A 17740-nucleotide genomic window follows, 5' to 3' on the forward strand; every position below is an offset into this window, starting at 1 on the left:
CATTGCTTCATTCTTCATGGTGTAATGTATCTCACTCTTCAACAAGAGAGTATCCTAAATGTGAGGGGATGTTTTCCACTTTTCAATGCATTGAAAAGTGGGAAACATATTTAAATATGAACCTAAATTAAGTTCCTAAACTTAAAGTTTGTTAAAAACCAGAAGTCTGCAGTTACAGATTTTTGGACAATTTTAAAAAAATATTTTCTTCATAAATAATGACAGCTGTAAAACTGCTTCCCTGATCGACGCCTATTGGTTAAAAACAGAAGTTACATTAGGTGGTAGGTTTTATTTTAAATTTCACTGGGAAAGTGCACATTTAGATGCCTAAACAGCTTGAAAAAATTGATCCAGGTTTATTCACCTTTGAAAACACAAACTAACACAATCAGAAAACAAGACTTAAGTACTATGTTTAAACATCATTTGCATTTGTACTTTTCATTTACTTTCTAAAAACGTTCTCGTTAGCTGATAAGAGTTTGTTTTCTTCTTATTTTACTAATTATTAACATTCAGTAAATCTATGCATGCTTATTTTGGCAATTCTCTCACATAGCCTACATTTACTTACTATTTTTTAGTATTAGATTAGAAAACAAGGTACCAATATGGATATTTACAAAATTATACTACCCTTATTTGTGGCTTGTTCTGAGCTGCATTTGGACGGAAAAGGCAGTTAAGATTACAGTGTTCAAAAGCAGCATTTAAAATATCTTGCATTAAATAAAACTTTCCTTATGTCTTGTACACAAAGAAGTTTAACATTTTACAATAAAATAACTATTTAAACAAAAGAAGTTGAACTATTTTTTTCCTCATGATTGTATTCTTTTAAGATTTTAAGTTTAGTAAGTCTACACCTTTTTTTTTTTTTTTTTTTTAATTAATTCAGAGGTAGGTATAAGAAGAAAGGTTTGTGCTCTTCAGCATCCTTGTGGTTTCTAAGCACTGGACAAACTAACCACTAAACTGGTTAGCTGAATAGTCTGAAGTGAAGAGAATGCTGGTTTTGTAGCTGTGGAATAAGTTATTGCCCTTAAAAGCCAGCTCGAGTTTCAGATGCTTAGTCGGTGACTTCCAACAACTCAACCGTTTAAAGCATCAATAGGGAGATGAATGTCCTTTTAGTTCAAGAGATTCAGAATCTTTTAATTAAATGTATTTAAATTGTAATAAATTTGGTCTTTAAAATTAACACTGGCAAGGGTAGTTTTAAGTAGTCCATTGTAAAAGGTTTTATCTGAATTACATGTAAGTAGAGATAATTTATTTTAAAAATTAACTATAATCACCTCACTACAATCTGTCCAATAATCCTACCTTCATTTAACAACACATTCAGTTTGAATAAATTTCAGTATAAGGAACAAAGAAGAACAATGCATAAAATGAACTAAATATTACAATCTTCACTTGATTGTTGGCAAACGGGACACAAATAGGAAAGAGACTGTGAGAGAGAAGGACAAATAAAGTGCCATACTTTAAGTTCGAAGAAGAAATTTTTGAGAACTTACTCTCCTCCACAGAGCCATGTTGAACCGATTCAAGAGTTTTAACCACACTTTCAGAAGTAAAACACATCTTGTCTTTGTGTAAGAAGCCACTTAAGTTATTCTTCAGACATGTTGCAGTAAACATCACTCAACAACATTCTGAATTACTTTTACAGATACTTAAAAGAAACTAAATACTCGTTTGAAAGACAAGAAGTATAAAAGGCAATCAGTATCTTAATTGAAAGATTTTCCAAACTCAACTGCATGTATTATTTTCAAGTTATTGGCATCAAAAGAAATGTTTCAGCTTTAAAAAAGTATTTCTGATGTTATACACTCATAGCACTTGAAGGCAGTCACAACATATGTTTCAGACACGCACACAGATTATGTTTTAGCTGACCAATCCAAATAATCATATGTAAAATACGTAATTCAATGACCATAAAAGTTCAGTAATACTATTGGTACATAGTATCATGTATATACATATATATATAGTATATATACACACACACCATATACATATAAATTATATATATTATGTATATTTATATACATATGTACACACACGTATAAATGAATACATATATAGACACACACACATCTATCTAAAGATCCAGACAGAAAACTGCTAAAGAAAAAAGTAGTATCTTAGTGCAAAATCAGTAACAGGGAGAAGCAGTTGTGTTGCATAACTAAAAAGGAATTAGAAAGTTATAAGGACAACAAAGAATGAGAGGTCAGACATAAGTGTTCTTTCTTGGTAAGAGTGTTTCTCACCTCCAGTGGAGCAGATAAAGTTACTGTGGGCGAACTGAGGCTACGAGGCCGTCTTATCTGGGGTTCACTTAAATGGTTGCTGCTGTTTGCTGATGACCCAACCATGCCATCTTCTGCAAGCTATTTCAGAAGAAAACACAAGGTAGCAAATTGTCAGAAACACAGTACATCCAAGAGGTAGACACTTAAATGATGAAATTATTTTTTTTTATTATTATTGTTGTTATTATGAGGAAATTTTAAATATACTTTCATAAATATCAAGTATTTAATTTCATTCCTTTGGAGGGGCAAATAATGTATGGTACTATTAACAGATCAACACAACTTTCAAATTCAATCTTAAGAATGCATTTGCCTCCTTTTAATAGTTCATATGTACCTCTCTGAATTCCTTCCATTGTAGCAATCAATCTGTACCTTAATATAGTTAAAAGAAGTAACAAAAAATCCCAATCATTGCAATTTTTTATGATTATCCTGAGTTGCTATGACAATGCTTAGGATTTTTTTTTTTAAATTTCAGAGTTCTGAGGAGCTGCTTCAACTGACATTATACTCAATACATGATAAGTGTTTGCTATCTGAATTAAGCATTATAACAATCTTCATACCTGCATAATGGGCCGTGTCCATGTTGTGGTTCGATTGTTATGATTGACATAGTAAGTACGGCCCTTTGCATCCTTTCTTTCTTCCCAGCCTGAAGGTAAGCCTGGTGTAGTATGTACATAGGCCACTGAAGGCTGTTCAAGCAAGAAATTACTGTATCATTACTTTATAATAGCTAAATAACCCCTAAATTTAAGTCTGTTGCTTTTACAAATAAAGGAACTTGTTAACTTACAACATTCTTAAACACAAAAAAACATACAGAAGAATATTGTTCTGATTTAATTCAATATAAGCTCTTATTCATATTCCTTTATGTCAAATAATTTTTTTTCTCACAACAGACCTTTTGATTCACTTTTGCACAGATTCAGGTATCTTGTTCAGAAAACAACTAAGCTTATATGTCCTCAATTTTTTTAATTTGTAGATTACACATAATGATAAAAAGGAAATTTGTGTTTTAATGGTTTTTCCTCAAAAAGGTGGATTTTTTTCCATTTTATTAGTATGGATAAGTAAGAATTACATTAACCGTGCAGTCTAGTCAAGATATCCCAAGTTCTGTCCTGTTCTTTACCACTTTGCCTTGAATCAGTTGCAAGAAACTATTCTGGGTTTAAAAACTGAAGTTTAATTATTTTGTTATAGTTACACATGTTGCATTTAGGGTTAGGTGTCCTGAAGACACAAGATACACCCCAAATTAGATCCCCAACTTTAGTATGAAAAGATCATTTTACTATAAGTTCCACAAGAAAGACAAGGCACTGACTATCATTAAACAAGTTATGTCAATATTCAACACAATAGTTATTATTACATGTTGCTGATGTTGTCTTGTGTACTTCCTGTGAGGTAAACATTCAATGCTTAAACCAATTGGACATTTTTTTTCTGGGACATACAGAGGGAAGAAATAAATAAATACATTGTAGCACAAAAGACAAAGCCTCTTGAAGAAAAACAGCCTAGAGAGAATTTGTAACATTGACCCTGTCTGCATCTGAATATGTATTTTAGAAGAGGAGGATGCCCATGGAGTTACAGTTTTTAGACCATAAACTCTACATGTTTCTTAAGCTTAGTCACTTTCTAGTTTGGGACTCCTTTTAAGACATCACTTGCTTGTATAACAAACAGGTATCCTGGCTGCCAGTGAAGCAAAAAAGAAAATCAGAATACTTAGGATAGGCATTTTTCTCAAGTAATCGATGTAAATACCAAGAGTGAGAAAGATACAGGCTTTTTCTCTCTTTCACAGCAGATAGAAGCAAACTGCAGAACAGTGGTTTTGCTCTCTTAATGAAGCCCACATATTAATAACTGCATCAAAGTACTGGCATGTGCAAAGTGCTTTTCAGCATGTACGTCTAGATCTTTGGTTCAATACGTGTTTGGTTTAAGTATTAAGATTAATCACATTAAAACATACATTCATACATTAATTATCAGGAAACTACAATACTAGAGATTGCTTTACTCTTTCCAAATACCTGCTTGGATAGCTGAAGGATGATGAACCCTAAAGGTCTTCATACCACAACAGATTAAAAACCAGTGATTGAACTGCAGCGTCTTACCAATTTTTTGCAGTTCTTTAATGTTGAATAAAGAACATTAATTCCTTTAGAAATAGGCAGCTTTCTACTGCTAAAAAAATGAACCAAACTACCTTCATCTAGCAGTCTGCTTTTACCACGCCTTTCCCTGAACAGGCTGTAGCAAGGTACGTGGCATTTTGCTTAGAGATGTAAAATGTGAATTTACTGGTCCTTAAAGAATTTCAGATTTAAATGCTGACAGGTAGAACTGCAAAGCAGCACAGCAGACAGAAGAGCAGAACTTGTACTTGAACTACTAAACTTACTGTGCTTGTTGCACCTGAACATCACATTTTCTGCAACATTGTGAGTTCTTGAGCTGGTGTGATAATTAATGCCAGTGTTCAGATTAAGAAGAAAAGGTACTGACATCTGAGCTAGAGAAACAACTTGTATCAATGTCCCAGATGCCAAATGCTGCTCTGGTTGCTTCCCCTTCAACTCCCAACAATCTGCTGCTTACAACAAGATTTATGAACTCTTTTTAGACTGCTTTGAAACGAGATGTTTTTTACATTTCCTGAAAGAAGCAGGATGCTGCATTTAAAAACATGGTTTGAAGAAAGACTGACTGTAAACCCAAATGTCTGACAACAGGCAGCTGCCGGACCTAACAGGGGAAGAAGGCTCAGAAACACATGCATACTATGAATTGTCCTTCGCTCTAAAGGTCAAATTACTCCAGTGTTCATTAATCCAATTCACCTCACAAAGGACTACATATTTAAGGTAACTGCCTACTGCAGAAGACAAAGGCATGTCTTTATTTCAGACAATAGTACTCTTTACATTAAAAAAACCCACAAAAGAAACCAAAACCCAACCAACACCCAAACCCCCATTTTTGGTGGTAAGCCCAAAATGGAAAGAATTCTGATTTACAGTCATGCTTTCCTTCTGTCCTTTCACAGAAAACATGTTCTCATGTATCAAATACGAAGGTGTATCATTTTCACTTCTTCAGTTTCAGGACATCTCATGGAGATGATGTGCTGCTGTGCTAGGTAAGGGAGAAGCAGAGCATACAGGCTGAAGTTGTGTGCATAACATTAGGCCTTTTGCTGTCACTTTGTGCAGTCTTTGCTTATTTTGTTAATAACAGGAGTCACTTTACTGAGAGACAGCTTTAAATTTGGAAGTCAATACAAATTCAGCACTACACAGTGACAGTATTATTTTAGCATTGAACCTGATATTTTTATTACAAGTATAAAATAATTGCTGGGAAGAGTTGATCACCGGCACAAACTCTGAATAGAGTAGTATGTCTCAGCCTCACAGCAAGAGAATGAGTAAGCCAATTAACCAGGGGTAGACACAGATTTTTTCATCCATTCTTAGGGAGCCTGAGTTAAACCACTGTAGTCATGGTGTTAACAGTTGAGATTAAGCAAAGGTGCCTCTGCTGCGAGTTTTCTTGAGTAATTTGCCCATATCAGAGATGACCATCTGAAACACAGCCTCTGTTTCAGGGCTGATTCATATACCAGTAGTTGAAGTGCAGGCAAGAGATCAGCTCTATAGGCACATGATTTTGGTAAAGATGAAGGACTGAAGACTCAGCCCTGCAAAGTATTAACATTCATACGTGGCTCTGAGCTCTTAAATTCTCAGTAGGTGAATACAAATTTAATTCAATGAACACCTGGAATGGATGCTGGAATACAGAGAAATGCACATGAGTAAGAGATTAAAGATGCTCAAGAAAGACTCTTTAAACCTTTTTAGTATGACCTTAAAATAAAATCAAGGGAAGAATCAGCCTTGAAAATTACCAAATACCTTCACATAGCTTAGAAACCAATTGTTAAACTTTCTAGTTTTAGAAAGAAGTCTTCCTGGTAAAGTGACAACTGCACTGATGACCATTCTTGTGATGGAAAAAAGCTAAGTATATCCAATGTAAACATTTCTAATTCTCATAATCCAACACATTATGAAAAAGTGTAATTTCTACATTACCACACTACTGTCCTGAACATTTAAAGAAACATTGAGATTGGTCTCCTGGGAATTCAGGATATGTTCTTCCTCTTATCTGTCATGTCTATCTATAATAAAGGATACTTTTAATAAAAAAAAAATATTTTAAATGTAGCCTGATCAAACATGTTTCAATCCTATGGTTGTGCATTTTATTCAATTTATTTTAAATCTGAAGTAGTCACTATCAAATTATATATGCAAGTACTACTTAAGAAACATATATGCCAAAAATGATGAACTACAAAATTGTAATGAAGTGGAATTAGCAAGATGCATTAATTCAGAGTTTGATGCACTAGAAGCTGTATTTTTTTTTGCCATGAAAGAGTAAAAGGAGAAGTATCACAAAAATATTTTTAATTATATTAAAATTATATTAATCTAATGGAAATCTTTTTCTGCCATTTTTTTTAAAAAATCATTAGCAACTGCATTGTGGCTGATGTTTTAGGAAAACCCTATAATCACTTACAGCATACGTAAGATAAATAGGATGAATGCAAAATTAATCAGTAACACTTACATGGCTAAGTATGATTCCCATTTCCAGTTCAATACCTGCAAACCATTCATTAATATCTAAACCCCTAAGAGTTTCACTGCTTTTCCCTATTTTACTACCTAGATTCTTCAGTGCAAGTATTCTGCATCTTACTGCAAAATGTATTTTCTTTCCTAAAGTATATACTGTACATGCTTTGAGTTACTGTGCAGACCACAAGAGCAATGGGAATTACAGATACATCCTTTTTCTACACACCACATTCTTTGCTCCAGCAAAATAATTAACTGCAATTCTTGGTCTTGCTTCATATTTTTAAGCCCTCTTTCCTTCCCAGGACTCTTGCTTAAGTCAGTGTATTTGCTTTTTAAGAGCATAGTTGAGAGAATGAGCTGGAGAACTGCCTAGATAATCAAGAAAGGAAATGAAAAAAGATTCTGAATGAGTCAGAAAGTTGACACACTACAACAGGAAACAGAAAACAGAGCGAAACAGATGAGGAAAGTAATACCCGCTGAAACAAATGAGACTGATTTACTTCTTTCCTGAACAGTCAAGTGCTGAAAAGACTACACTATTTTTCCACTCAGAGCTGGCAGGCAATGATCAGGAGACTACCTTTTCCAAGACTTTTCTAATGGTTTTCAAACCATTAATCAATGGTCAGTAAGACCTCAGTAAGTGGTCTGAAAACAGTCCACAACGTTTTAGTTAAAAATCAGATAATCAAGGCATCTGATAGTTCGGGAGAAATTATGAGTGCTCTTACGTTTGGTCTATTCAGGCCATCGTCTAGAGTACAGAGTAAAGATAAGGTGAGGACAATTCAGAGATTTTAAATTAAAAAGTCAAACCATTAAGTTGTAATAATACACAATCTAGTCACTATATGATAGCATGCTGCAAATTATCAACTTTGACTGGGAGGATACAAAAACAGAAGAAAGATGTGCAAGTTAAGCCACCTGATCTTTCCTTTCTCTTTAACACTCCACCAAAATAAATTCAGTTATCAGCAGCCTTTCTCCTTACTATGCATTGTAGGTTAAAACCCATAATGCAACCTGCACAACAGAGTTTGCCCTTCAATCTCCTTTCTGTATGTTAGATACCAGTGTAAAAAATATTCTACCACACTGAGTAGAAACTTGTGAGATTTATAAGAGCCTTCTACCCAAAACCTGAATGCTTTGTAACAACTGCCTTCAGTAAATAGTGTGAAGAAAAGAAGTATTATGGTTAAGAACAAAATGTCATGAGAATGGAGATGCTGGGACACATGATGTATTATTAACTTAGGTTTTGCTCAGACTAGTTTTACCATGTACCTTTCACAGAGGAATGACAAAGGTCCTTGGGGACTTAAAAAAAAATAATCCTGAAAAGCAAAGTGGTCAATAACCACAGATATATTTACCCAAACATGCACTTTATCTACATTCATCAGCACCTACTTCATCACACACACTCAAGTAACAAATTTACTCATGTTGCATCACTGACCAATATAGCTGCTACCAATAAAGTAGTGTCCGCCACACTAACTAGGGCAGATGCAACATTTTTACAGTTACACATAATATTTAGTGTACCAATTTCGTAGGAGCTATCTAAATGCTTAGGCTTGGACCTACAAGGAGAACAAAATATCAGGTAATGTTAGTTTGTATAAATATGCCCTTTAACAGCCTCCTCAGGCCCCAAAGCTTGCTAAGACAGACCACAAAGCAACACAGGCTGTTTCTGACACTCCAAAGCAGATAGGGTAGTATCAGTAGTAAGGCAGTAACATCAACTCTCACACAAAACAGCAGCAATCAGAGAAATCTTGTCAGGATATGCCACTCTTGGGTTCAACTGCTGTTCCTGAAGGGGCTCAACTCGCTGAGCACAGTGGTCATCAGGCTAAAGAGCCAAGCACGGCTATCACTGCCTTGCCAACACAATGCGTCTTTCATTCTGATGGCAAAACAGATTCAAGAGGAGACAGTCCTGCACTGGGACTAGCCCTGAAAGAGCCATGAAAGACTGACATTATCTCACACATAGGAAGGCACAGAACTTGGTGTTTCTTGCTTTAAGTATCTCAACCAAGCCAGTTATAAAAAGGGGCATCATCACTTCTTAAGCTGCTACAGCATCGCTGTCCTGTGCAGTCCACCCCTGTGCCACTGTCCTGGACACGCTCCCAGCACGCCTGCAGAATTACGCTTCCTTAGGGATGGAGGCTGATGAACATATGATTTGTGGGTCCAGGGCCAGAAAGGGATTTTGCAGGGACTCTGAACACAAAACTAAAGTGACCCAGAAACTTCTACTATTGAGAGACTATATGTCTACAAACTTTAGGTGCCTGAAGGACAAAGAGAATGGCAACCTCTGAAGATAATACTTTTGGATTTAAATGCATGAAGCCTATTTAAGTCCTAAATTCTCTACAGATTTGGGTTTCAGAGTATAAATGATGCTGAAGCAAGACAAAGTGGGGGAGTAGGGTTCCATTAGTAAGCTGCAATATAATTAAGTAAAACATCTATAATTTAGATGTGTTAATTATGAGTCAGTGAAGTCTGAACTCAGTTATTTGCAGAACAGTATTAATATTTTGCTCTAAAAAGTATAATCAAACCAAGATGCTCTGCCAACAAAAGACCTTTACACTACAGGTCAATATAGCACACATTTTACCTAATGCTTAATAAGTCAAGCAGGTTTTGCAAGGACACAAAACAATCTGGTATTTGCAGAAGCAAAATACAAGTATGCTCCTCTGGTTCTACAATTCAAAAACCAGCAAATATAGACAGTATTACAGAATGATGCATCAACACCCAAATTAAGATCTGACATTACAACATATAAATAGGAAACATATCAAGTTTAAATTATATTTCTATTCCTGAAATAAATTATCTAGGAGCATATACATTCATAAAAGCTATTTATGATAGATACTTTAAAATTATTTCTATCAAATAACTTGCTTCAGACTGACATTTAATCAGGTTAAAAAAGAACAAGATGTTTTAGACAAAGTCCAATATAAATTAAAATCACTTTCCTTGTATTATACTTTCAGAAAAGCACTTCCAGAATTTTAGTGGATGATCAAATTAAAAATTCAGTCTTAGACTACTGAACAACTACTGGAAAATGAAAACTGGCACTAAGACCAATAAGAGCTATATGATGTATCACTGTATCTCCACAGTTTTCAAATTAAGATCAACTTTAAGAATTAAAATGAAATAAGTCTAATGGAGAATAAGGGAAGATAGATGCAAGCTAAGAACACAGCTACATGTATACTGATTTGATGTCTTTAATCCCTGATTGTTTCAATACCAGTTTTTAAAGAATTAGGTATTGTATCTTTCATGTTTTAGAGGCCTACGGTATTTCCTTAGTGCACAGCTTTGTTAAAACTCAGTGGCACATCCACATCGTTAAAACATGCTAGTATTTGAGTGAAACTGCAGTGAGAAATGTTGAGAAAATCTGAAACAACAAAAAACCCAAACTCTATTGATTCAGTGGCAGTATTTCATTCAACACAATGCTGCTTTGGTAAAAAAAAAGTTCCTTATTGTACAAGACCTAAATCTGCCTACATTTATTTAGAGATAATGCTTGATAAAGAGTATTATTACCATTGGTTCCTCACCACCTGTGACAGTTGAAGAACGAGCTCTCCTAGATGGACCACTCTGCTGTTAAATGATAATTAATGTTACAGATAAGTATATTTCGTGATGAAGGTAACAGATTACTGTCACATCTTTAGGAGTAAGGAATCACAGATTCATTAAAAGAGAGAAATTAGATGGAAATAGCATTTAAGATAATAACAAAAAATTTGAGTCATCAATCACTGATAACCATGTCAGAAGTCAGAATCTTATATAAAAAACCACCATGGGAACCAATTTCAAGAGTTCTTGTATCCAATTCTGTATGTTCAGTATTGTAGCTGATAATAACAACATTTATTCCAAATGTAACATGACTCCCCCTCCCCAAGCAAATTTTGCATTTTCTGCCCATAAACATGGTATTTACAAACAGAATGGATACATTCTGGTCATCAATGAGTGCACAGAAGTAGTCAGATGAAAGAGATGGAACTGATACTGTGAATTTTCAGTAAGGATTAATACAATCAAGGAGAGTACTGTTTTCAACAAGAATGTGTATTTAGTTGCTAGAAGATAAATTACCATTAGCTCAGCAAAGATTAAATATGGTTAAGATCAGGTAACTTCCTTGTTTTAGAACAATCTATTTTGAATATCTGCTAATGAAATTAGTGTTTTACAATAGTTAAGTGAAAGACATATCACCAATCCCAATCTGACTATACCAGTTAATGAAACCCAGACTCCATAAAATGATATTAAATAAAGAAGCAGAACACCTGTGGAACAGACTGCATTCAGAGTAAACTTTGTCTAACAGAGAGAGAAGACAGTTAAGGCACAAATGTACTGGAGACCACACCGTTGTTTACCCAAAAGAGAAAGTAAAGAGATGGGTAATACTTTAGAAGCAGTTCTTTGAACAACAGCTATTACATGCATTTGTAAGCAACAAATGTAGATACACTAAACAAATTCAGAACGTGCAAAAAAATTAAACAGAGAGAAAAACACTATGCTTATTGTAAGTGTCTGCCCAATAGCAACAGACAGAACAAGCAAAGAAGAGACATCAGCTTTAATAACAAACGTATTGACATACTCTATTTACTCAGTATTTCCATTAAAAAGATACACAGATTTGCTATTTGTAGATTCATATGTAATATATTTCTAAGAAAATACAGAGGGAAAAATTCTGGAAGAAAAGCATAATTTAAAAAAATAGTACATTATTTTGAAAATATGAAGTTTTATTCAAAAGGCCTATCTTGCACAATCCTGTTTTAAGTAGTCTCTCTACAGCCTACAACCTTTGCAATCCTCATACTTGGGTTGTAGGACAAAATATGTAGAACTTTCTATCAATTAGATCACAGGTGTGCATGGTTATGGTGTGAAAGAGTATTTATTTAAGAAAAAGATCTTTGTATCTTTTCCTCTTTGAAGACTCTACTTAAAATAAAATTGCAGAAGCACCTGCTCACCTAAATCAGACTAAAAAACTACAACAGATGCAACTCTATCCAGTTGTATCATACAAGAACTGTAACAAAAAGGCTCCTTTTAACTACAACTAGGTAAGACAGCGATCCTTTTTCGTGTTATACAGATTTATATATTCCGAGTAAAATCAATTTATGGGACACAAAAAAACCTGATAGGAGAGTCCTGTGGCTGCTACAATTCCAAGTATAGATGGTGCTACTGCCCCCTCCTACCCTAGCTGAAAACACCCCTTGGGGGATTTTCTCTCTCCACTGACTAGATATCTACAATGTAGTGAACTAAATTCCATGTTACGTAACTAAAGTTAGTGTGAATATGCTCTCAGTCTCAGAATGTTTTTCTCTCTCATGAATGTTCTCATTTTAGCTGCTGACCATGATGATATTAATTCGGTATCCATTACTATTTGGGAGAGTCATATGCCCATACTGGTGACTGATCTATATCTGACTAGAACTGACTTAAGAAAAGATACTATTCTGAATCACAGAATGTTCAAACAAAAAGAAAGAAATAGAAGTTAGCTTTCGTTTACCAAGGATAATTGAGACTGTTCAGCAACTGTGTCTGTTACACTGCAAGATCTTAATCTTGAAGAAGGATCTCTTTGCTGGAAAAAAAAAAAGAAAGAAAGAAAGATGTCTTTTAAGTTAAGGTGTTTTAAAACGTGGTGTTTTATTCAGTAATTTTACTTTTCTCCCATTTAATCCAAACCCCTAAAAATAATACTTAGGATGCAGTGTCTTTAGTTTTAATACTTCTACAGAAACATGGCAAGCAATGAAAAACATACATTCTCTGCGTTTCATCCTGGACTATTTCAGATTAACGGAGAAAATGAAAGCACTTGGATGCACATCTTGTACTCATCTTTAGCATCCAAGTTACAATGTTGCATTGACCTAATCTAACAGAAGAGGACAGGCCATCCCATGTGGGAAAACATGCAGGAAAATTAACAGTTGTGGAATCAGCAGTAAAGGGGTAGTTTAACTAAAGACATAAATGGGACATGAAAATGCCATGGAACTTTTGCAAAAAATATTTTCAAATCTCTTTGGAAGACATTTTAGAGAACCTGGAGGGAACACGAGCAGTACAAGGAAAATGTAAGACTTCTGGTTGAATACTGGCAATGCAGTCCTTGGAAAATCAGTAGGCTACAGTCACAAAACTCTATATATGGCTTACTGCACCACTTAACCCCATATGCATCACATGCACAGAGACATGAGAGAATGCCAATCCTACACAGGGGATGATGATGTGGTTCCTGTGCCTACAACATCCTGAGCCTGTGGCTGGGAAAGCAGCAAGTTCTGCAGAACTGTCACTGGGTAACAGCCACAGTGGGAGCCTTGCTGAGATCATCTGCTGGTATACTAATAAATTTCCAAATTTGCATATTAGTACACGATGCTTAGCTTACTCTTCAATAATAACATTAAGAACAGTTCTAAAGTTTACTGTTTAACAAATGGCAGAGAAGTGCTCAGAGGCTTGCTGGCTGGAGTTAATCCAGAAATTTCATACAAACCCAAACTGCTACAGTCTGTATTGTAAAGATCATTAGGGCATCTATAAATACAATATAAATAATACACAGAGAAAAAGGACATTAGAATATACCAAATTACTAGACAGATTACTTATGTTTTACAAGTACAAACCACTTTGTAAGGAAATCTCCTGTAAACAATTAAAATCTACTTCTATTTTTAGCAGGTAGTGGTATATACAATTTCTCTGTTGACAGTGACACTTCACATACATTTTTTATATATATATATATATAAAAGGACTCATTCATTTTTCTAAAGCAGAAACGTCAACATGAACAAATTCTGATAGGAAAAAGAGATGTGGGGTTTTCCTACTATCATAAAACAGTGGCAAAATGCAGCGCTATTAATCTGGGTCAAAATACTAACTCCAGGAATTCTGGTTTGAACTCTGTGAGAATCAAATGAATTGCTATGAATTTCTTTGGAAAGGTCAAACAGAAAGGGCAACTCTTACCCTAAAAATCCTCTGTCCCCCACGATTTTTTAAGTGTGACAGGAAATCTTAGCATAAGTGCAGTCCAATTTGTCTGGTACAAAAAAATTTAAGAGGGATGGAAAAAAATCTGAGCAATTAAGCTAAGAGCATTGTTTCTTAAACAAAAAACAAGCAGCTGACACTTCTCTTAAAACCAGAGACTGCAATGAAAACTGTAGCGTTTAACACAGCTCTTCAGGAAGTGAATGCTCCACCGTGACTTTCATTACTTCATGGTGCAATTCACAGAGGGCATGCATTACTGACAGAAATTAGGTATTTAAAAAATAAATCCAAAATCAAATACTATGGGTGAGACCTTAAAATGAGAGTCTTAAAAATGTATTTACTTAAAAATTTACAGTATTGCTTTTTTAAAAAAATCATGCCTTAATTCTCCTGTTTGCCTTCTCGTTTTTGAACCTCCCAAGACACATCCTTCATGATCATGGTACAAAGCAAGCCATGAATAGAATATTTCAGTTGGAAGAGACCAACAAGAATCATCTAGTCCAACTGCCTGACCACTTCAGGGCTGACCAGTATTCAATGAAATACAGCATTCATACAGTATTCCATAAAATCAATCAGCATCTAAGTAGCATTTCACTTCCAATGCATTTTCTCACACAGCTTTTCTGTGTGATTTGATTGAGGTTGTAAGCTTCAAGTACAGAAACAAGCCTTGGGTAATTCTTAAACTTACACTTTCGCATAACAGATACCTCATCTTTAATCAGAGTGACTAACATTACCCTTTTCTGGATATTAATGGTACAAGTATGAACGCACTAATAAACAAGTAAATGACCTAGCCTATTTATAACCGCTCACATGGGCACCCTTATGTACCACTGAAAGATAACGAAGGAACACCATGAAGCAAACTATTTGAGAGGTGTATCAGAAACTCCCAACTCTTACTTGAAAATATCAGTCCTAAAGCACATTCTGTTAAAAGATTCGTATTAAAAAAAAAAATAGGAAAAAAAGATGTAATTACACCTTGCTTTTATGTTACACTAAAGATTAATGTGAAAGGATTTGTCTGACACATGTATTGACCAGCAAGTCTGAAGTGTTTTCTGACATTACATAGATACATGAGGAGAGTGACAAAATACTTTAACACACATACAATCACTCCTCAACTATCTGTTGGCAATTTAGCTGTGTTGTAGATTAACTATGTATGGATGTAGAGACACTGGAGCAGTCTCTGCGTAAAACAATCAAAGGTCAGGCTGGATATAGTAGGCATGCTGTTGGGGAAATGCAATTGTAAGGGCTTCTAGTTTCAAGCCCAGAACCCGCAGATCTCAGCCAGCTTTATGTAAAGCCTGTTTAGAGCTGGCTGATTTGGGAACCCCCTGGATCCAAGCTTCCTCATGCAAAGTCATGAAGCTGATCTCACAAGCCTTCAGAAATCTGGATCAAGAGGAAATGTCACGTGGAGATACCTGAGCACATCGATTAACATGTGTGTTCAGCTGGAAGTGCCAAACCTTTCCTGCCTACCTGGGTCAGTCCAAATGAAGCTCTGGGATGTGTCTGCACTGTGCTTGCTGACCTCCAAACTGGGAGGATTTATTAGCCCGGGTTAAGCACCATCCATCCATTCATGTGGAATCAGCTCAGACTTAAGTGCTGAACCAGGCCAGTGAGCCCCCACAGAGGCCAGAGCTGCGGGAAGCACAGTTCAGAGAGAGGATCTGCCCTGACAGATATACAGGGGCTACACACTCAACACTGCTGACCCACACAGGCTCTGTATGCGGACTTCTGGGTGCCTCAACAAGGCATCTTAAGAGTAACTTCACTGTCTGTTTTTTTCTGCTATTTTCAGTATCCCACCACACTTACACTGCATAACGCAGAGTAACGGACATTTTAAATGCTTTGACAATTTCTTATTTTGCAAGTGTCGTCTGATTATAATTTTTATTGCACTGAAAAGAAAAATGCTATCACTTAATGGCTCATAAAAAGCTAGTCTGTACAGGAATATAACTATTGAATTATTTTAATTAAGACAATTCTGCAGCTATACCATTCATTTATTAGTATTAGTGTAAACAAAAAATGTAGGCCCTGATCTTGCCACTAACACAATTTGATTAACCTCCTGCCTCTCCAAGTGACAGTCTACTAAAATCTGCAGGCATCTACAAAAGCACAAGAGACTCTATGCAGATGGTTAGCCATCAGAGATATAATTTTCTAACTAACCTCTGGATAACATTCAAATAATTATAAGATACCTGTTGCATAAGCTCTTTGTGAAAAGCTTGCACCTAACCAAGATTCTATTTAATCAGAACAAGAGTAAATATGGTTTCTTATCTCTTGAATTGCAAAGGTACCTTGATGGCATACACCAAGAACATTAAAAAGAATAAATTGCAGCATGATGTTCTATTTAATACCTGGAATTGTTTTCTTTATCAAAGAGATGCAAGACATTCCCCCACTTGCAAGTAGGTATATTATCCTTATTTTTTGTGGTATCATCAGTCTGACAAGCTAATGGATAATGCAAACATAGAGAACAGTTTTTGGTTTTACCTCAAGTAAACTCCTGTGGTGAGACACAAATTTTTTACAGACCAGCCATTTACAAACTTGTGGAGGATTTCACCAGAACTACCTACTTCCAATACTAATCCTTTGTTAGTGTTTGATCCAGTAAACTATGAGGGGTTTATAAAAGCCTAATGTAAGAAAGCACATGCTTTAATATAAATGTGTACAGTTAAAATACTGAACTTAATCATTTTGTAAAATGGATGATGACTGAAACAGCATTAGCAGTTTTTCCTCTCTCCTTTAGACATTCTTAGCTTGATACTCTCTAGTATTATGTATTTTGTTTCACTAAAGGTGTAACAACAGCAGACTCTGAAGATAAACGCACAGAAGAAAACATTAAATCTAAACTGAGGAATTTTGTTGTTCAAGGCTGTTTGCTCTATGGTGAAATGATGATGCATTTTTTGAAAGATAATTTTAACTGTATGCTCAGGTTTTCCTGAGACCAGCAATTACTACCCATCCGTGTCAATTATTCAGATCATGTCAAGCTAACAGAAGATTACAGTAATAGAGGTTTATATAGAAAGAGCAGCATGTCACATACAATCAAAGAACTGAGTTGTTCCCCAATGGAATCAGGAGTGACCTGAAGTCTTCTGCTCATTTCCTCAGATAGCTCCTGAGGACTGGTACGGGATACTGGAGATGCAGGAGGAGGTGGCAATGACAAGCTTAAGGAATCTCCACTTGCACTTGCCTCCTCTGAAATGGTTTCCCAAGGCTAACAAAAGAGAAGAAACTACGTTAAGGATTTATAAAGACAGACTGAGTCTCCTTTCCTTTTGCCTTCTATGTGACCTCCTAATTGTGACAAACATGGGTGTGATAGGATAGCCAGCCTTTCCATTTAATGAAATAAACCAATCCCTAGAACACACAAACAAACATTCTACTCAGTGTGAAGTAGACACAGGGAAAAACAGTTTTCATGTTGACTTCAAAACAGTCTTCATGTTGATGATGACACAA

General features: G+C 35.4%; 1 protein-coding gene across 1 annotated transcript in view; it reads right to left on the reverse strand.

Annotated features, from left to right (window-relative positions):
* The window catches only part of LOC119140612 (E3 ubiquitin-protein ligase NEDD4-like), a 162154-nt gene that overhangs the window by 28403 nt on the left and 116011 nt on the right, over positions 1–17740 (reverse strand). The window contains 5 exon segments of the mRNA XM_037372095.1: positions 2292–2411; positions 2906–3037; positions 10646–10705; positions 12675–12749; positions 17316–17492. Coding sequence (XP_037227992.1) covers positions 2292–2411; positions 2906–3037; positions 10646–10705; positions 12675–12749; positions 17316–17492 — 564 coding nt within the window.

The sequence above is a fragment of the Falco rusticolus genome, chromosome W, assembly GCF_015220075.1.
Source record: "Falco rusticolus isolate bFalRus1 chromosome W, bFalRus1.pri, whole genome shotgun sequence".
NCBI lineage: Eukaryota > Metazoa > Chordata > Aves > Falconiformes > Falconidae > Falco > Falco rusticolus.